The sequence below is a fragment of the Ursus americanus genome, chromosome 22 (assembly GCF_024610735.1).
Source record: "Ursus americanus isolate L20-20 chromosome 22, mUrsAme1.1.p, whole genome shotgun sequence".
In the NCBI taxonomy this organism is placed as follows: domain Eukaryota; kingdom Metazoa; phylum Chordata; class Mammalia; order Carnivora; family Ursidae; genus Ursus; species Ursus americanus.
Window position 1 is genome coordinate 10,272,990 of NC_142148.1, and position 20,946 is coordinate 10,293,935.

General features: G+C 54.8%; 1 protein-coding gene across 7 annotated transcripts in view; it reads left to right on the forward strand.

The window, feature by feature from the left end:
• The window catches only part of NFATC2 (nuclear factor of activated T cells 2), a 149,445-nt gene extending 128,876 nt beyond the window's left edge, over positions 1-20,569 (forward strand). For 4 of the 7 annotated variants that reach the window (XM_045808462.2, XM_045808463.2, XM_045808458.2 and 1 more), the window contains exon 10: positions 18,521-20,569. In XM_045808462.2, coding sequence (XP_045664418.1) covers positions 18,521-18,576 — 56 coding nt within the window. In that variant the 3' untranslated portion in view covers positions 18,577-20,569. Of the gene's footprint in view, positions 1-11,502; positions 11,591-18,520 lie in introns of all 7 variants that reach the window. The other 3 variants (XM_045808459.2, XM_045808460.2, XM_045808461.2) reach the window with 3 other exon arrangements.
• Positions 20,570-20,946: the final 377 nt, after the last annotated feature.

A 20,946-nucleotide genomic window follows, 5' to 3' on the forward strand; every position in this document is an offset into this window, starting at 1 on the left:
GCGGCCGTGCCTGGGCCTTGCCCGTCTCGCTGGGGCTGCACACAGCGCAGGGCCGCGGCTGGGCCTCGGGCTCCCTCCCCTCCGTCGGACGGCAGAGCCTGAACCCCGGGGCCGGGCCAGGCCTTCAAAAATGTGCTGGCGGCGGGACCACGAGCAAATCGATTTCTTGCCTGCGGCCAGCCGCGCGGCCCAGCACCAGGCCATCCCACGCCTGTTGTGACAGCAACACCCAGTGCCATGGAAACGGTGGTGCGAGGCCGGAGCTGGCACCCCGAAACCGGGGTGCGCGGTAGCTCGAGCGTGGCCCTCCCGGCCCTGTCCACTGTTGTGCTTGGCCCGGCCGCCGCCAGGCTCCGCAGCACTCCTTCTGCAGGGAGACCCCCTGCCCCGTCCCCCGCGCCGGCCAGGAGCCTGGCCCAGCTGGCACATGCGCCCCCTTCTCCCTGCCGGGGCGGCCGGCCAGCTCCCGCTGCCCCGGCAGATAGCGTCCCCAGGCCGGCTGGCCGAGCACGAGGTAGCCGGGGACGCCCGGAGCGGGCATCCGAGCTGGCCCGGGCTTCCCTCTGTAAACAGCACCGTGTGTGCGTCCCAGGGCTGGCCAGGGCTCCCGGGGGCCCGGCCTGGCCAAGCGGGGCCTCCCTCCTGCTGCGGTTCCAGGCGTTTCTGGGGGTGGAAAACAAACCAGCCCTGTGTTCTCCAGGCTGCCAAGCTTCTGAGAAATGTGTGCCTCGGCCCAGGAGCTGGAACTCCCTTCTCCGGCCGACCCCTGGCCGCTGTGAGGGACAGGTACCAGCTCCCCCCGCCCCTGCCCCGGCCGGCTTCCCGTTTGGCTCTGATGGGAGAGGAGGTTCTAGGGCTGGTCTCCTGCCCCATCTGCAGTTGCCATCCCTTTACTCACCCGCCCATCCCCCAACCCAGCTCCAGATGTTGGGTGCGCAGGGCCTGGGGCTCACCCCAAGCTGGCCTCTTGGCACTCGAGGGTTACAGCCCTGGGGCTCTTGCTGCTCTGAGGGAGCTGCTTGGCCATTCGGGGGCCCCTCTGCATGGCTGGGGTTGGCAGAGGGACAGAACTAAAGCACCCCGTTTAAAGTCGTTCTTGCTGAGGTGGGAATGCCTGATAAGATCAGGGCCCCCTCCTGGGGGTGCGTCACATTCCCAGGAGGGGCTGCTTCGTGCCGGCGGATCTCTTAAGAAGAAATGGGGTGGGGGGGTGTTCATGTGGAGGTCGGCACCACCAGTTTCTATTTTGGAAAGTTTGGCGTCCTGGCCCAAACTGTGTGCCCTCGAGTCTGTTCCACTCAACATATCTGCTGAGTGCCTACTGTGTACCAAGCAGAAAACAAGTCAGAGGGTATCGGCTTAGTGACTTGCACTATGGTTTGTAGTGAGGTGAGTGTAGGGGTGTGTGCACACACGGGGGAGCATGGGCTCACAACCGCGTGTGCCAAGGAGCAGCCCTGGAGCTGGTATGGGCAAGAGAAAGCAGTGGGCCCAGTCAGGTTCTCCCTGGACTTCGGGGTTAACTCTGATCATTTTAGGCCCGAACAAAAACCTCTGTCTTTACCATTACACCAAGGTTTATTGGCGAGGCAGGGGTGCGGGGTAGGGTGGTTTTGAGTTTGCACCCTGGCGTCACCGCCTGCATTTAAATCCCGACTCGACCACCTGCTGGCTCTGTAACTCTGAGCGAGTCCTGTCTTTTCCTTCCTTCCTTTCCTCTTCCTTTCCTTTTTTCTTTTCTTTCCTTCTTTCTTTCTCAGCCTGTTTGAGTCTGAATCCAAGACAGGGCCCACTGACGTGTGTTTTCGTCTCTTTCGTCTGCTCACGTCCCCCGCCCCTTTCTCCCCTTTGCTGTTCGAGAAGCCAGGTGGTTCGCACAGAGGCTGGCTCGGCAGATCGAAGCCCCATGCATCTCCGATGTGTTGCTCGGTCCCCAGTATCTCCTGCCAGTCAGTCGTGAGACCAGGGGCCGGATCAGATTCAGCTTCATGTTTTGGGGGAGAACACCTCATGAGGGGCGCTGCGTTCCTCCGTCAGGAGGCCCCTGGGGTCCGGCTGCCTCTTTCCTGCAGGGCTAACAGCCAGGGCGCCTGGAATGTACCCTCTTCGTCCCCTGCCTTGGAGTAATCGCTGTCCTCAGTTCTGTGTTTGGCGCTTCCTTTTCTTTCTAACGTTTCCACCTGTTCGATTCTCCGCACGGTACATGTAGCTTTGCATGCTTGTGACGGTTCCGTAAATGGAATCATTCTGTAAGAAGTTTTCCGCAACCCGCTTCTCCCCTCAACACTGAGGTTCAGATGTTGTCATTTCGGGAGCCGGCCTGCTTTCCTTTTCTCTGCTGTGTAGTATCCCATCACGGAACTCCTGTGTCCTTCCCACCCGGAGACCTTTGGCCGTTTCTGTATTTCTCCCCTTTGCTTGTTACAGACAGTGTCTTCTGGAATATTCTTGCTGTGTCTCCTGGCACACACAGGAGTTTCTGTAGGGTTATGCCTCCAGGTGGAATTGCTAGGTCACTGGGCGTGCGCCGCTGCCACGTCAGTAGACAATACCACACTGACTTCCCAAGTGGTCGTGCCGGTTTATACTCCCACCAGCGGCGCCGACGCGAGGGCCCGGCTCCACAGCCTCCCGACATTTGGTGCTGGGAGATCTGTGAGTGGTTTTGCTTAGCTGGTATGTGTGAAGTGACACCTTTTGACGAACAGAAACTTTTAATGTAAATTTATTTTCCGAAAGGTTTGAACTTTTTCGAGCGTCGTTTCGGGTGGTGCTACCCAAAATGTGTCACTGGACTGGGAGCTTATTAGAAATGCAAATTCCAGACCTGGTAAGTCAGAAACGCCAGGGTGGGGCCCAGCACTCTGCTGGTTCAGGCCCTCCAGGTGATTCTGGCGCTCAGGTCTGAAGGACGGGCTTAGGAAACCTTTTTCCACCCTGACGCCTTTTCAGAGCCTCTCCTATATCGCCTTCCAGTATGTCGTTGTCTTACTTTTCACACTGAAGTGTGTAATCCACCTGGAATTGATTTTGAGGCCAGTAAAGGTAAGGTTCTCATTTCATTGTTTTCCATATGGACAACTAGTGGGCCCAGACCGTCTGTTGAGAAGTCCCTGCTCTCCCCACGGGCCTGTAACCCAGTGGCGGCGTGGATGGCATTTCCACGTAAGCGTGGGCTTCTTCCTGGTCTCTCGGCTTTGTTCCATGGATGAGTTTGTCTGTCCCCGGCGACAGGTCTTCATTAGCTTTGGAGATAGTCTTCGTTTCTGGGAGGGTCAGTCACCAGCTCGTTGTTATCCAGAAGTGTGTTGGCTCTTTGGGGATTTTTTTTTTTTTTTAAGATTTTATTTATTTATTTGACAGAGATAGAGACAGCCAGTGAGAGAGGGAACACAAGCAGGGGGAGTGGGAGAGGAAGAAACAGGCTCATAGCGGAAGAGCCTGATGTGGGGCTCGATCCCAGAACGCCGGGATCACGCCCTGAGCTGAAGGCAGACGCTTAACCGCTGTGCCACCCAGGCGCCCCTCTTTGGGGATTTTTGCTTGTCCGTGGACACAGCTCTTCAGGCTGCACAGAATGGCATTGAATCTTCACATTCTAGGTCAAACAGGAAATCACGGACATTGTACAGTATTGCATTTTTTGGAGTTTTTCTAGAATCTTCTCAAGGTCATCCTTCCTAATAGGAGGAAAGAGAGAGCCACCTCACGTGAGGGTTTGCGGTCAGTCCTAGCCACTGACCCTGCCACGTGGGCTGGGATGCACTTCATGAGCTCACGATGGCCCTGCCACCTGCCTCCCCCCTCAAAGCTTGGCGGCCTCAGAGGGTGCGTGCTCAGGGTCAGGAAGATGGAGGGCATTGGTTGGAAAGGCTGACCCTCTCGTACCTAAGAGTCTCTGGTTTCCTGCGGATATGCGACTCTTAAAACCTGCCTCCGGCAAAGGTCTTTTCATGGGCAATTTCTAGCCACATCCCAGTTGGCATAAGAAATGGGCTCAGGGTAGAGATGTTCACAGGTGGAGAAACAGGTTTTTTTCACCCTTTAAGTCAGACTTAGTGAAGAACAAAGGTTTGGGGCTCCAGATTCCACGGTTCTTGTCTTAACCGCATTTGCGGCATGGCGTAGGAGGCTTGCTGTGTCCACACTTGGCCCTCGGAGGGGGAAGTGGGCCTCGTGAAACTTTGGAGCCAGGATTTCACTAGTTAGAGGGAGCCAGGTGGGTGACAGCACGACCAAAGCTCAGAGGCCTTGGCTTCTCCCTTGTGAGAGCAGCGCGTGACTGGTCACTGCTTGTCTTGGGATCTGCTCTAAGGGACAAGCGTTATATTTCTCCGTGTCTTGCCATGAGGAAGTCAGCACTGGGTTTGCCAATACTCAGAGCCAGAGTTTATTCCTCCTTTTTTTCCTTCTTTCATTAATCATTCATTCATCCAACAGCTATTTAGTGTCACTACTGGGGACGCTGCATGAATGAAAGGCTCAAAGGCCCTGCCCTCATTGAGCTCACAGTCTAAATGATAGAACCCAGTAGAGCTAAGTGCTGTGAAAAAAGGCAAAAGCAAGGAGAGCAGGAACGGAGAGTGGTGGGAACAGAGGCCTGCTGTTCTAGTAACGGGAAGTGTCCCAGAGGAGGAGACGTTTGGCAGAGAGCTCAATGAGAGAGCCTTATAAATATCTAAGAAAAGAGCATCCTAGGTAGCAAGAACAGTAAGTGCAAAGGCCCTGGGGTGTAAGTATGCTTGCTGTGTTTAGAGTGTGGGAAGGCGGGCTGGGGGATCAGAGGAACGTGAGGAAGAGAAGTGTATTCTTTTTGATCTTAAAGGGGTGGACTTTCCCAGGGCCGAGGGGATCCCTAGGTCCCAGGAGTGGGTTAGTGGTAGCTGGAGAAATTCCACCAAAGTGGAATCCCATGGGCATCCACAGCACCCCAGCTCCTGCTGTGGACAGTGGCAGTCTGACAGCCACTCACACATCACCCTCTAGGATCACCTGGATTTCCCCATCAGGCCCCTGACCGTGGAGGCTAAGATGCTTATACGTTCTTCGGAGAAGGGGTGCCTTATGTGCTCCGCAGGCGGCCACTGGAGCCCAAAGCCAGCGTCAGATCCAGCAGGGGAAGGCGTGGGTTCCATGAGGTCTAGAAACACAGGTTGCTGGTGGTATTGTGCTGTGAACTTAAACTTTCCTCTTTCGCTGGAGAATGTTGTCAACAGGAGCCCCCTGGGATGCCCCCCCCCCGTCATCCCTGGGGAAGCCATCTCTCTCTGAGCCCTGAGCCTCAGCTCTGTTTTCAGTCTCGTGATGTCCCGTGCCCTGTCACTTCATAGACATGCGCCCTTTGCTTGACATTGCAGTCCCCAGGGTGCCTCCCCCCAGCTTAACTAGAGTGAACAGCGCGGTTAGCTCACGCCATTTTCCCTCAAATACGACACAAGTGATTTTGACAGTGTCACCCTGTTTAAAGTTAGGGGACCCTAGGGACCAGTCTTTGCTCAGAATTGCCTTCAGAGAAGCGTTCTGGCTGCCAGATGCTAATTGCAGAAGAATTCCCATCTTGGCTGCAAGCTGGCCCGTCTTCCCGCCTGCCAGCGACATGCCCTCCTCCCAGTTAGCACCTTGGCTTCCGCCTCAGCACCCGAGCCTCAGAACTGCCATGTTTACTCATCCCGAGAGCTGGGGACAGGCTGGCGCGGCGTGGCGTTTTTCTCGTAAGTTCCGAGGTCTTGCTGGTAAGACGTCTGGCTGCTGTGCGGGCCCGATGCCGGGGCTGGCTTCCGGAGGCCTCTGGTTTGCAGAGCGTGGGTGACTCAGAGGGCCGTTGTGCACGTCGCCGGCCGTGCAGCCAGGGCGCGGTGCAGGGTGGCCCTGGAGGGGCCCCTCCCGGCAGGATGTGAAAACGCATTTCTGAGAGCACGCCGACCTCAGACCCACCCACTCTGAAAATGCAGAAATAGCTGCTGGGGTGAAAGTGCTTTGGTGAAAGAGGGTGGCTGTCCGTCCGGCTCAGTCCGTGAGCCAAGCCCTCTCTGCGTGGTGGGCGAAAACGGACGGACAGCCAGAGTTACGCGCTTTCGCTGAGCGCGGCATCGTGCCCCCCGGACTCAGCGCAGCATCTTTCACAGCCCATTCCGTGGGTGAGGAAGCGGAAGCTCGGGAGTGACACGTCCCCTCACTGTCTGCAGAGTGCTTGTCGTGTGTCACACACGCTGCTGGAAGCACCTGCCGCGTGCCGACTCCTCGATTCCCTCTGCAGCTGTGGGCAACAGTCACGGTCCAGCTTCTACAGGGGCAGGTGCGGAGGGTCCGTGGCAGCATGTGGCAGCTGGGATCTGGACCCACGGTTCTGGCCCCCAGCAGTGTGTTTCCCTGCAAGTCTGCCCTGGGGTACGAGCCCCTCTCCACAGTGCTCAGCCCCTGCACTGAGCGATCTGTGTTCCCCACTTTCAGAGGCTTGTACCACCTTCCAGACACAGCAAGGCTGCATGTGTGACATCAGTGGAGGGTGGAGGGGGGGAAGGGGCTCCGGGCTGGACGATCCAGGCAGCGTCTGAGGCTGGGTGTAGACAGAGAAGCAGCATCCTGCTGCAGAGCGAGGAGAGGGGGGACTTCTGGCCCCGGAGCTGGACTGCATGAGGGAACACTGGGGCCCATCATGGGGGGCCCACCCTGATGACCTCATTGACTCTAACCACCCTCCAAAGGCCCCATCTCCAGATAGCATCACATGGGGGTGGAGGGCTGCAACACAGCCATGTTGGGGGACACAGTTCACAGCTGGGCCTGGAGGTGAAATGTTTAATCAAGGGAATGAGTCAGGTGTTGGGGCTCTGTCTGCATGTATCTTAGGGACATCTGGTGTGAAGTCACACACACAGTTCTTGCTGGTCCTTGGACAGCCTTTGAGTTGAGAGCAACTAGTGCCCAGGCCAGGCCTGTGAATCTCGCTTGGAAACCTTTAGGACTCGGTTTGGTCCCTGCTCAGACCTGGTAAAATTTCTTTGTAAGGAGCTAGTAGCTTTTTTGAGCCTGGAAGGAGTGGGCTGGGTGGCCCAGGGGGTCCCTGATTTATCTGTCACCCACCCCACAGGCCCTTGGCTGAACCAGGAAGGTGGAAGGTTCTTGGCTCTGCACTCGCCCTCTCCCTCCCCGAGGCAGGTGGGCTTGCCCAGGGCTGGGCCCATTGTGAGGGCTTGCCGAGCGAACCTGGGGCCAGGCCTTACACCCTCAGGAGGCAAGTCCTATGCCAACCCAAGCTAGAGAGAGGCGGACGGTGGTTGTAATCTTCTAGGGGAATTTCAAGACAAGATGTGCAAGACAGGAGGAAGGTGTCATGGAAGGGAGTGCAAAGTGGTAGGAAGCCTCCTTACAGGACACGGGCTTGTGTTGGGCTTTGGAAATGTGTAGATGTGTGTGGGGGTGTCCTTCTGGGGGATGGATTGTGCTCTGAGCTGGTCAGGATAAATGTGGGAGGATACAGAATGATCTGGAAGGTGAGGTGGAGACTGAGCTGCAGAGAATCCTTTCCAAGCGGCAAGGGCCACGCTGGTCTTTGAAGGCAGGGTCTTGTGAGCCAGGCCGGGGGTTTCGGGCCAGCTCCCGACAGGCCACGAGGAAGTTTTGTGCCATTGTGTGACAGGAGGAAAGTGGCCCAGGAGGGAGGTGCTTTTTACGGCTCTAGGCTTCCACCTGTTACCCCCGTCCCCAGCTTCCAGCCCATCTCTCACCCGTAAGCAAGGAGAAATACACTCCAGTGTCTTCGCGTCAGTGTCTGGTTAATTCTTTCCACCCGCAATGAGAAAAAAGGCTTCCCAAACAATTAGGTATTTATTTGATCATCTCATTTGCGGTCCCAGGCTGATTTGTGGGTTTGGATTGCTGTTTCTGTCCTGAATCTCAACTGGATGTAGTAACAAGTGCTTTTCTTTTGCTTCTGTTTTGGCCGACAGCTCCTTTTGCAATGCTTGCTTTGTGGCCGATGCCTCTGAGCAGAGGTTTGGGGGCAAGGCCATGATAAAATGGCAGAAGGACAAGCAAGCGTGGTTTGTTTAGAATGCTTTCCTGCCTGTGGGTGCCACCTTAGAAGCCGTGCGGTTGCTCGCCAGGAGAGGTGCAATGTCGCTGCATGAAATCAGAAGTAATTCTCCTGAACTGGAGAAAAGGACTGGGCAGAAGGGGCAAACCCAGCTCAGGTCTGAGTTTCTATAGCCAGTTAGTCCTTCCTTGTAGGGCAGCTTAGCCGAGAGAAAGTCCAAGTTCTTCTCTAGACTGAAGCTGACGTGGAACCCCGGGAAAAGTAGAAATGGGTAGGATGGTAGTAGCTGGGGAGGGACATTGGTGTTTTCATCGTAGAACCTTCAAACGGAACACACCTTGGATGTGTCTCTAATTCCTGTCGGCTCCCCAACACAGTGCACACAGGTCTTCCCATCTGATTCCACCCCACTTAGAGAGGCATGCCTGTGCTTTCAGGAGACTGGAGGCTAGTTGTAGGATTTGTCAAGGTGACCGATTCTGGGTTCTGTGTTTTTGCACTTGCTCTGTCGATACCGTGTGCTTGCCTGTTAATTATTAGTGTTGATTAATCAGTGAAGCACGTCCAATTCCTAGCCTCAAGGATCATCTAACCCACAGCACCAGTGGAATGATTCACCCATTTGTGCCTAGTGTTGTAAAAATGCAACATCACTGTGTCCATCTTTATCTGTAGCCTCATGAAAGACCACAAAATGGGGCAATGATTCTAGGACCAGAGGCCCCTCTCCTTGGCTTTGGGAGGGTTTGTGGATGTTACCCAGGTAATGCTAAGTGTGGCCTTCTCTCTTGCAGTCCCCCTCCACACTACTAACAACTGGCCAGAGCAGTCATACTGATGAACCTACTTCCTCTTGAACCATGTAGGGCAATAGAGTAATATTCTTGGTTATTAGAGAGGATGGTTAGGCCAGGTCTCCATCTCCTTTCACATCCTCTCCTCTCACTCTCCTTTCTTAGGGGACCATATTGCGGCATTTATAAATACCTGTGAATAAGTTAGAACCTCTTATTTAATCCACACAGCAGCCTTGCCAAGGAGGTGTTCTTATCCCCAGTCTGTGGCTCAGCGAGAGGCCACGAGACCGACACAGATGGCTCTGCCAGAGTGCTTTTGTTCTGAGGGCTCCTGACGCCAATCTGCATTTTAACCCAGCTCCCGGGGCCCCCCTGACCATCTTCCAAACGTAGGGAGCCTAGGACTAACGCCCAAGGAGCTGGGGCCTTATCGAGTTCCACCCAGTGGAGGGGGCTGGTCCTGGCGAAGTTGCACCATCTCTCTGTGCTGAGCAATGGGCATCTCACCACCAATCCCAGAGACGGCCGTGGGGGTTACAGAAAGCACCTGGATCGCTGCTGCAGGAGATATCAGCTGGGGGGGGGCGGTGGCAGGGGCTGGGTCTCGAGCGGAGTTTGGGGTCTTAGTTGAATGGAAACAGGCCCTTCCTCTCCTCTTGGCACCTCTGTCTTCCACCAAGAAACAATTAAAGAGTGAAACTTCATGACTAAACAGGAAGCCGCACCTCAAAAGGCCGCAGACCAACCCGTTAGTCTGATGCTTTATAAATTCTCTGAACACTCTTGGGGGGGGGAGTGGAGACCGAGCCGGGCTGGCTTCTTGGGTACCGGCTGGCTGGTTTTAAGGGCACGGTCCCCGGGGTTCCCCCTAGATTTGGCTTGCTGCTCCAAGCACGTGACCTCGGACCTGTGTGTGGCCCCCGATGCCACCTCCGTGCTGTTTGAATGGGCGTAGACGGACGGAGGGAACACGTCCTGGCCCGGAGAGCACCTTGGAGCTGGTTTTTCCGGGAGTAACAGCTGGGCCAGTTGCTCTCCCTTGAAGGCCAAGAGGCCCACCTGCTGTTGGGCAGAGACCAGGGGTCCCAGCATGGGGTCAGGGAGACAGGGGAGGGGGCCAAGGCAATGATGGAGGCAGGAGGTGGTAGGGGCTGCCAGTTTCCAGGTATATTCCGAGGGTAAATCCAGGAACATTTGCATGTGGAGGGATGTGGGCTGTGACCAAGATTGGCCTGAACAACTGGAAGAAGGGAGTAGGTTTCCTAGGGTGGGAACAGGTGGTACAGGGCTACTGTGGAGGGGGGAGCGAGGATCAGGAGATCGGCCTTGGCCGTGTTCAGTTTGAGGTGCCCAGGGGGCAGTTATAAGTCTGAGCCTGAAGTTCAAGGGTGAGTACAGGTGGTGTTTTAAGGCCCCGAGGGCCTGGTCTGACAGTACCTTCTGCTCTTGGGTTTAGAGTAAGCTGGTGTGGAGTAGAGAGAGGAAAGTAGAGTGAGGAAGCTGCTGTAGGGCCACGGGCACCCAGGATCTGGGGGGAGTGGGGCCTTTTTTGCTTCAGGAGATGGTTTGAAATGCATGGTCCAAACTGTTTACCGCACCTACAGAGGACGAGAGGTGAGCTGGTGAGTTTGTCCTGCGCCTAACCCCAACTGAACCAGCCCTGCTGGAGCGCAGCACTGGGGAGTTCAGGCCTGTGACTGCACCCCGGCTGGAAAGTTCTCATGATTCGGTGTTGTCCGCCTTGAATGGGACATTTCAGGGAGACCGTACTGGCCTTAAAGACCATCCTGGTTTACCTAACAATGCTGATGAGATACAAGTTGGATCACTGCCTGTAAGAAACTCATCCCGGGAACTGTTTCTAATTTCAGGCACTCAAAACGGACCCTGGCCTTTGACTTTGGCCATTCAAAGGGGATCGTGAGAACAAGTGGTTTGAAAACTTCGACGTTATAGGGCTGTAGAGGGGAGTGTGGGGCCATTGAAAATTGAAGAGAGAGGCTTGTAGTGTAGACGGCTCACGAGTCCTTTTTAAGGGCCTTCAGTGCTCGGACTGGGCAGGAGCAACGAAAATAGTAACTTTTTCTCATCGTGAACCCCCCCCCGCCCCCCGCCAAAAACCAGGAAGAAAATGTGCAGTCTTATGAATTTGCATGCACACTGGGGTTATGTCACTTGTGTAAGAAGGAAGCGGGGTTCATATATAAAAGCCTGAGGAAGGGTTAGTTTTGGGTAGATGATTCCTCATGAAATTCAGATTTTCTCTGACGGCAGAGAAAATGTTTTAAAATGTTACCACTTTAGTCGGCCCTGATTTGTAACTAACTCTAGGACGTGTGGGCGGCAGGACTGTTTGGTGTAGTTTAGAAAAAAAACCCACCAGAGCCTTGCTGCTGCCCTTGGATCTCAGAGACCCTCATTTCTTTGCACCAAGTCCCTCCGCTCAGGGACTGTTAACACTGGTTTGGGGGTAATCCTGGCACAGTTGTTAAGAGGATATAGAATGGGGGCTTAAACTATAGCCAGAGGGTTCACTTCTGTCCTGGGTTCGAGTGGCCCTCGGCTCAGGGATGATATTCATTAAATGGATGATATTAACATGAGTTGGAAGCATAATAGAGGTCAAAGGTGATTTTTTTTCTTAAAAATGGTTTTGCAAATCTTTTTCAGAGCTGATAGACACACACCTTAGCTGGATACAAAACATATTATGAAACAGAATGACTGTGATCTTTGATCCGAGAAATCAAAGTGAAAGGTAATTGACATCTTCTGCTTCTCCTCTGGTTTTCCAGCTGTGTGTTTCCTTAACTTGAATTACTTCTAGAAGAAAACTTTTCCAACCGTCCTCACAGACACCGCTTCCTGCTCTTAAGGGCTGGACCCCACCACTCTGTAAGGGGACACCCCTGCGGGACATCCCCGAGACTGTCTGGGAGGCTGGAGCTCAAGGCTGGGCTGGGGAGGGGGGGATGAGGCTCTGGGAACTTGCATGTTCTCCCAGGAAGAGCGCAGCCGGGTCACGTTCCTACCTTTGAGAAGTCCTGCTCTGCAGCGGACCAGCTCCTTTTTGGCTTTGTGCAGCTTTGCTTGGTGGATGCGGTTAAGTAAGACTCTGTCAGACGGGGTGTTCTGCATTGGGGAATGCGAGAAGGCAGGTAGAGCAGACGAGCCCGGGAAGCGGGGATGCTCGAAGGCTGCTGTGCTCGGTCCCAGGCAGAGCTGGTTTTCCCACGGAGCTCAGCAGCGCCCCTGAGCCGGCCTCAGGGCACAGACCTCCCTCCACAGACTCTGGATTCTGGGCCCTCGGAGAAGAGCCCGGTAGCCACTGCAGACTCCGCGGCACAGGGGTTGGGCGGCCCCCGGGGGTCAGGGAGGCTGTTGCTCGGCCTTTCTGGGCCTCAGCTGTTGAGATGCTACTGCTGTTACCGGGGCCTCTGACGTTCCGGCAGAATCCGCACACGCAGAGGCAGGCGTGCGGCAAGCCCTCCCCAGAAGTCCGCCAGTGCGAGCGGGGTTAGAGGCCTCTGGACCTCTCCCCGGCTCGCTGGGCTGTGGCTTTGGAACGGCCCCTTGTCAGAGAAAGTGGGCTCATTCCATCAAGGCCAGGCCCAGACGAGCACGGCAGCGTCACACTGGTGACTTTGACCGTTTTCAGAGTGGGCCGCCCTGGGGTTGGCAGGGGGAGCCCAGAGGGTGGGCTCTGTGGCCATCCTAACACTTCCCAGGAGCAGCACAAACGGGGGCCACGGGGAAGGCGGTGGTGCTCTGGCACCTTCTCCCGCAGGGACTATGAGACTCCGTCCACTACCATGAGCGAGCAGTGGCTGGACAGCAGGTGCCAGACTCCCTCCCGGGGGCTTCCTCTCCCCGAGTCAGGGTGACGCACAGGCAGCTAAGATGTCAGTGCCAAGGCCATACGCCACTTAACCAAAGCCCTTCAAGGGCCTTTTGATTGGTGCTTCTCCCCTCGCTGGTATTAGCACTTGGCAATGCTTCTGACCTTACAGGGGCCTGGGAACTCTGGCACGCGGGCTCTGCTCTTCAGGGCCCCAGGGGGATTTACCAACGCGCGCAACTTGCAGACCCCACCCACGGCTTTGGGCTTCAGGCCTGTCAAGGGGTTTTTTTTTGTCTTTTTCACTGAGCCTCTAACGTCTGGCCTGGCCCCTGTAGAAAGTTCGTCACTGTTCCCAAGTGCCCCCAGAACAGGCAGTGAAGGCTTGGAAGTTGCTGAGCAAGCAAAAAGCAGAGCCCTAGGAGAGTTTTGGTCTCAGAGGACAAATCATTTCAGTTTTGATATTGAAGTCACAGGAGAAGGTCCAAGGCCACTAGCCACCCTTTCCACACGCTAGTGGGGGAAACAGGCCTGGCGCTCACTCTTGGCTGTCCAAGCAGGTACTCCCCCAAAGAGGCGGCAGTACCCAGGGCACACTCACGTGCTTTCTGGTCCAGCCTTCTCGCCCCAAGCATGGGTCTCGGGAGTGAATGCAGGAAAGCACTGTGGGAGGGGATGGGATGGAAGAGAAGGGTTGGGGGGCAGGCAGGGCTGCACCCATCCTAGCTCTTAGCTTCTTTGGCCCTAGAGGAGGCAGCCCCCCCCCCACTTCCCATCCAAGCTTGAGGAGTATCTCTCTGGCTGTGGCCTTTGTGGCTGGCCCCACACTCTCGTCGGCACTCACATGATCTAACCCGATTTTAGAAAACATGCTTGAGGTTTGGGAGAGAAGCAGGATGGGGTCTGTCCACTCCTTCCTGTTGTTGCTTTCTCGGGGGATGAAGTTCCAAAGTCAGCACTTAAGGGGGAAAGGCCTAGAGTCAAAATGACTCTTAACAGACTTTTAAAGTACACCTACCATAGACGCGTGTGGTTTTCTCTCTGCAACTCTGAGCAGCCATTCTTCTGCAAGGTGAAGCTTGAGAACCTCCGAGTTCAGCTGAAAGAAGGAAGTCAGCATGCAGATGTCTGGCCCTTCAAGTGAATCAGAAAATTCCTAGGGCAAAGTGGGATGCTCCCAGAAACCCAAGCAATTAAACACCTAGAATCGTTGAACAGGAAGCACGGGCTTCTGCAGTTGCCAATCCCCAAAAGTAGGTGAAGAAAACACTGCTTTCCTGTGCTTCTCTGCCCTTGGTATAGACTAGGGGTTGGTGCATGAACGCTCAGGCCAGTTGGTAAGTGGTCTGTTCAAATCTGGCCCCCCGGCCTGTTCTGGTTAAATAAAGTTTTATTGGCACATGGTCATGTCTGTTTACTCACATGCTGTCTGTGGCTTTCGCATTACAGTGGCAGAGCTCGGTAGTTGAGTAAGGGGCCATCTAGCCCATAGCACCGAAAATATTTTTGGCCCTTTATAGAAGCGGCTTGGTGACCCCTTGTATAGTCTATTTATGCCTCCAGCCATTTATTAGAATAGTTATATTTTACTTATTCTACCAGTTTGATTTTTTGGAGTTTGAAAGAGAAAAATGTATAATTATAATAATACATCTGTCAATCTTTCTTTTCCTTTCTGGCTTCAGCCTCAGGTGTCAGGCTTAGAAATCACGCTGAGGTGGGACGCACGTTCAGTGTTTTCAGCACAGTGCCTCGCTCTGAGGGTGATCAAAGGTCAGGAGTGCTTGTGGTACAGTCAACACCACTGGCCTCAATCGTGTTCTGAGAAAGTGATACTCGGTGACCGCCTTAACCACTCAGCACATGGCCTTCTCTGCTGTTAACTTAGCAGAGGCTGCCCTTCTCGTTTCCTGACACACACACACACACACACAACACTGAGGACCCCAGGGCCACAGAGGAAAGGCGGTGACCCCTGAACTGAATAGCACAGTCGCTTTACCAATTGTGTAGCCATATGGTGTTCAGGTTAACACACGGGCCCTGAGTTCAAATCCCGACCCCATCACCTGGTATGGCTGGTGACTGCCATCTCTAAGATAAGGATTGTATTACTAGGTTTAAGAAAAATTTGCATTTACTACAGTGCTTGGTGCATGGTTAGCCTTCAGTAAACATGAATGGCTTCTATTCTTCTGTAGAGACAATAGACCAGCAACCCATTTGTCAACTGGGTGACAGAGGAAAATCCACCTCCAAGGGACTGGTGTGGGATCCCCGTGGGGGGCTGAGATGCATGCAGTCGGTACCTGTGTGCATGGTGCTAGGCACAGCACCACGGGGATACAGGTAACTCAAATAACCTGGCCCAGGAGTTCGCAAGCAAAGCATTTTGAGAATTCAGTATTTGCTTTTGGAAGGAGTAAACGCCCGAGGGTGGGAGTGGGAGATGGCTTCCGTGAAAAAGTGGCGTTAGAACAGGGGCAGGAGGGAAGTCAGGGCTGGGACAAGGAGAGGGGCTATTTGGAGAAATGTACGTGGCCCAGTTTGAGAAGAGGTGGGAAGATAGATAGACACAGAGGTTGGCATAGGATAGATGCTCAAAACATTTACTGAATGACTGCAACACAGAGGGCTGACACAGAATCCAGCCCTCAGACAGACATCCGGGAGAGCTGGGGCCAAGCGCAGGACTGTCAGTAGGACCTGAGGCTACTTAACCTCTTTCTCAGCTTCCTTTTTCTCATTAAGTGTCAGCGAGCACTTCCTGTGTCCTGAGGCCCTGTTGAAAAGCTGAGGATTCAGTGGGGAACAAGAACATAACCAAAGCACTAGCTGGTGAACTGCAGGAACGGTTGACTGGAGAAGATGGAGGGAGAATGCAACTGGGCGGGGCAGGGGGTGCACACTGCAGAGCACCCAGGCAGCCTTCCTGGAGGAGAGGGAGCAGAGCCTTGAATGAAGGAGTGAGGAGAAAGGCATTAGAGGTGGCGGGGGAGGCAGCCAGGGCAGAGGCCTAGTGGGGTGCAGGGAAAAGCTCACGTGGCCAGCCAGCAGGAGGGGAGGGTGCAGGGAGCTGGGACCAGGTTGCAGGACCTCTAAGAGAGCAGGTGGGGCCCAGAGCAGGGTTTTTGTTTGTGTTTTTTTTGCATCAGGGAGACCTTAAGAGAGACAGAGCTTGGGAGTGAGACCAAAGCCCGAGAATGAGGTGCTATGGGGCTGAGTCTGGAGTCCGTCTTCCCCTGAAGGACAGCAGCTGCGGAAAGACCAAGGGAGGGGTTTCATGGTGGGCACCGCGGAACTGAGAGGGCAGGGTGGACTCGCTTACTCTTCCAGTAGCCTTGGCTGTGAAGAGAAGACCTCCTACAGGCAGGACCCCGGGCTCTGGAGGAAGCAGTGGAGCAGAGACCCTCCAAGCCCCCAGACCCATGGGGCTGCCCTGCCGTGGCGGCCGCCCACCCAGCTCTTCTGCCGTAGAACTTTCTCCTTGTTCACAGCGAGGGGAGCACACTCTGAGGTTTCAGCAAGTGAAGGTTCCTCTACCCAGAGAGGTTTCTGTGGGGTTCAAGCGGGGCCTCCCTTCAGGGCCTGAGTGCACAGCCGCCTGCCCACCCCCAACCACATGAAGGGCTAAGTACACCGTGTCCAGAGCTTTTCCAGACGCCACTATTAGCTTCTACCTGGAAGTCGCTTTCAGAAGGCAGGAGGGGAACGCCGCGTCAGCCTGCTGGCCACGTTCCCTACCTTCCATCCCCTCCCCGGCCCCGGCCCCTGCCTTCTGAGAAGGGAAACGACCCTTTAGCGAGGGCCATGGTGCCAACATCACTGCCTCCCAGATATTTTTAGAAAGCCCAGGCTATGGAAAGTTTCCATTAAGGATCGACTCCTCTGGTTTCCTAGATTGAGAAAACAGGAAGCCCTTCAGGATCCGGGCTTTGAAAAGCTCGGCGTGAAGCCGCACTGCCCCCCCTCCCCTGGCATTCTGCTTTCACTGCTGCCCCCCTGCCCGCCGCACAAAGGCCTCTGGGCTTAGCAGGCCCTGGTGGGGTGCGCCCAAGGGCAGGCCATGGGGTGGCCATTCTTGGTGGGGTTCCTGCCTGAGGGCCCCTGGGAGTCAGCTAGGCTGGTGCCTGGTATACAGTAAGTGTGGGTTCGCTATGAAGTCTTCCTCGGAGCTGCTACTAACAGATCCGCTCCCACAGGTTGCCATTCTGATAGACACGAACACATGCATCTGTGCACACCGGAGGCGTCTAACTAATGCACACCATACTTGAACACCTGCCACACACTAGGCCCGGTGACCGTTTCATCACTTGCATGATCTCATCCGAGCTCCTCCACAACCCTAGAAGGAAGGGGACGTTCCTATACACGGTGTACAGATGGGGAGACTGAGGCAAGGTTCAGCAAGCGAGGCGGCAGTCGAGGTGGGATTCTAACGCTGGCCGGCGGGCTCCAGAGCCCAAACTCCCCCCTTGTATCTGAACGAGAGAGAGCGGTGCTTGACTAGTTTCTAGCACAAAACGAAGGCCGCTGGTGCGAAGCACTCCCTCGGAGCCCCACCCCGAGCCTGGGCACCAAGATCGTGGGCAACAGCTACCAGGGACCGGGTGGGTGCGAGGAGCTTGCAGGGACCTCAGTGCCTCCTGGGGACGGAACGGTCCGCACGGTTTGTTTTCTCTGTAAAGTGGAAAGCACGAGGCACAGAGAGGTCGAGTCCCGCCGCCCTGGGAGCGGGGGAGCCGAGGGGCAGACGCGCCGCTGGCCGCCCTGGGGCAGGGCGATTGCGCTCCTCTTACCTGGGGGCGCGCGGGGGCTTCTGGGAAAAGCACGCTGGACCTCGGAGGGCTCGGCTCGAACGTGGGGAGAGTGGGAGCACATCTCAACAGTTAGGGAAAAGCAAGGCGGAAGTGAAACCCCCCGTCTGAGGAGGCTGGGGAAGGGCTGCAGGGAACGTGGGAGACCTTCCGTGGCACCCAAAAGGCTCTCCCCCTCCCCTCCTGCCCCTGGGACCAGTCACCCCACCCCCCTGCACAAACCAGGGCGGACACACACCTCAGGGCAGGTGCGCACCTCTGACCGCAACTTTTACCAAGAAAGTCGGAGGAAACCTTTCTGCCAGCAACCCCCTGCTAAGACCTCACTGCCTCGCTTACAGGGACCACGGCCCGAGAAGGGGCCAAGATGGGAGAAGATAGCCAGCTTCTTGATGCCAGGGGCTGCCATCCCATCCCTGCGTCCCTGCTAGGAATTACACAGTCCTTCTGGGGGAGGGGGTGGCCGAATTTTCCAGACCCCTCGGAGGACATTTTCCACTTGCGAAGACTCACAGCGTGATCCTTCACTAGTGTGGGGGGGGTGTGGGGGGGATTCCTGGTTGTGCTGAGAGAGATTTTGTCTACACTGATGGCTAGTCTTTGCGGGATTCCCATCTACTATCTTTTGAAAGGTCCCTCTTCTAGGAACTGTAGGCCCTGTGGGTCAACTATGGTTTCATCACGCAGCAGGTATTTTCTGGATGCTAGAGTAATGGAAGGAGTTCGGTAGCCAGCAGAGAGACAGAACATACTTAGCACCTGCCCTCTGGCCCAGCACCGTTTCTGCCATGATTTTTTAAGTTAACTCTCACAAACACCTCAAGCCCAGAATATCGTCCAGAAAAAAGAGCAGAGGAAGGCATTTCTTAGGTTAAAAACCGTCCGATGTATTATCAGAACAAAAGCGTGTTTTTAAGAACAGCCCCATTGTTGAGGTTCTAGAAAGCTAACCTGATCCGTGTTGTTGGTGCCCGCTCACTCGCCCCTTCTCTCTCTCTCTCTCTCCCCCTCTCTCTCTGTTCTTTTGTAGTTAATGAAATTATCAGGAAGGAGTTTTCAGGACCTCCCGCCAGAAATCAGACGTAGAAGATGCCATTAGCAAGACACCTTCCGTATCTGACCCCTTGGAGCCTTCCACTGCCCTCACCTTCTGTTTCCTTTCCTGTACATCTCCTGGCCCGGAGGCCACGCGCGCGGGACAAGGTCCTGGCAGAAAGCTGACTCTCGATTAAGGAGCTCGCCACCTCTCTGTGTAAACACCAGAGAGAACACTCTGCCTTTTGATTTTTGTTTTAAATCCCAGAGAGCATCTCGGTTGACTTTCCTGGTGTCCCATCCAAAAGCCTTAAGTGCCTGCTGACCAAACACACAAGACAGCAAGCTGCATCGGCCCTGAGAACGGAGTGACCAGAGCGTGGGGCGTGGGCTGGGCTGGGGGATGGAAGATGTGGGCCCCTGTGATTAAACCCCAGCCCTGCGTTCATTTTTCCAGGTCACAGATACAGCTCCTGTACTTTTTGAAGGAAAGGAGTTTTCAAACAGAGCCACCCAAGGAACGTGAGCCGAGCGAGCCTGGCTTCCAGGCTGAAGGAAAAACCAGAAGCCGGACCGTCCTCCTTAGGGACCACCTAGTCCCGGCCACGGCTGGGCCACCGCTCAAGCCTTATTTTTCAGTTTTCTCATTCTGAAGCAAGACTGTGTGGCCCACGCAAGATGACCAGTTAAAACTCAGCGTTAAGTTATGACATGTGTCCACGTTTGTTATTTTTGTCTCTGCTTCAAAAAGCCGGCCTAAGGTGGCTGGAGGGGGAAGTTCTCGGGCCCGCTGCTCTTCACCCCTGCAGGGAGCAGTGGGCCTGGAGCAGGGACCTCAGGCTGCGGCATGAGCACCCGGCCTCTGCGGCCCTGAACCCAAGGGCTTTCTGCTAGTCTCGCTTGCTTCCTTCCTAGCGGCCAAAGCGCTTTTCCATTAACTCGTGAAGAAAAATCTCGAGCATGTGCATTGAGTTTTGAGAAGGAATCACAGAGGAGCTCCAGGAACCAAAGGAAAGGAGCATGGAAACAGCACAGGTGTTTTTGTCAAGTGTGAAATGAGGCAACGGGCAGGCCTAAGTGTTTCTCTAAGTGAGTTCCCCCACGGCAAGGGTGGAACGCCCTCTCTGGCCTAGACTCCTGGTGGGACAAGCTCAGGCTTTGGCCCCAAAGTTCATTGGTTTTTTTTTTCCCCCAAACCCATTTAAAGCACCCCTCTGTCCCCAAAGACCTGTTTGCATTAGCTGCTTCATCCGCATCGAAGAGAACCACCCCCGTGCCTCCTCAGTTGGCAGGAGCTCTGCCCAGACCGGTCGGATGGTGATTTTCTCCCCAGTTGTTTCTACTGCGCACATCGGTCCTCAAGAGTCTTCCTCCTTTGGTGCAGTTTTTGCAAACACCTAAAACTCTGAGTTCTCGGAAGGCGATTTTTGTCATCACACAGATGTGTTCCTGTGGCCTTGACTGCGGACACGCTGGGACAAGCCAGGGATGCCTTTGTAGCCTTTCAGCTTCTCCCACGCAGAATGTAAACGTCCCTGGGCCTCTTCGAAAGGCTCTTCTTCGGGATCTCTGAGTCAACTCTGCTAGGTAGAGGCCTAGGATGGCCCTTAAGGGCTCGCTGTGGGTTTTCTGGGTCCTGGCTTCCTTGTCAAGGTTACCCGGAGGTTAAACCTTCCCCATGGCTTGGCCAGGAACGTGAGGCTTGCTGACTAAGGCCCGGAGGGTCTGGTGCTCCAGAAAGTAGAAGAGAACGCCCAGGGTGTGACCTTTCAATGGAGACCTAGCATTTATTTTCCCCAAGTGGGGACCAAAGTTTGGCAAAATCCTCTGCTATACAAAATGCCAGTGAGAGCTTGCCCACTGTTGCAGAACTTCGGGGATGTGAAATTCTGCCTAATAAAAGATTCCTTATACCAGCAGCTTCACCTAAAGCATTTTCTCTCCAGCAATATTGACTTCACTGGGGAAGAGTTAAAGTGTTTGGTGAGCGATCTGTTTTCACTTGACCTGGCTAAGAACCTTAATTTTTTTTTTTTTTTTTTTTTGCACATGAGGGAATTTGGCCTTTCCTCAGTTATCTGAATGTTTTACCCAAGTGCCTTCCTGCTATTGTAGCAAAGTCGCTCTGCTTCGTTGTGCCTGGATGGGGCGAACAAGGGCTAACATGTTTTCTATCCATCTTCCAACTATGTCCGTGAAAAAGGCCTCCCGCCCGACTCCTGTACGTATGTGTGTGTATGTGTGTGTCTAACGCACACACAAGCTTTTTCTAAGACCTCTTAGCTGGATATTAGAGGAAGCACTTTCATAAACAACTACACCAAATGACAAAGGAAAGAGAAGCCAAAGCATTAGTTTTGAGACCTAAACAGGCGAGAGAATGTGTATCAGGAACCGACAGCGATCAAGAAAGTTTGGTCG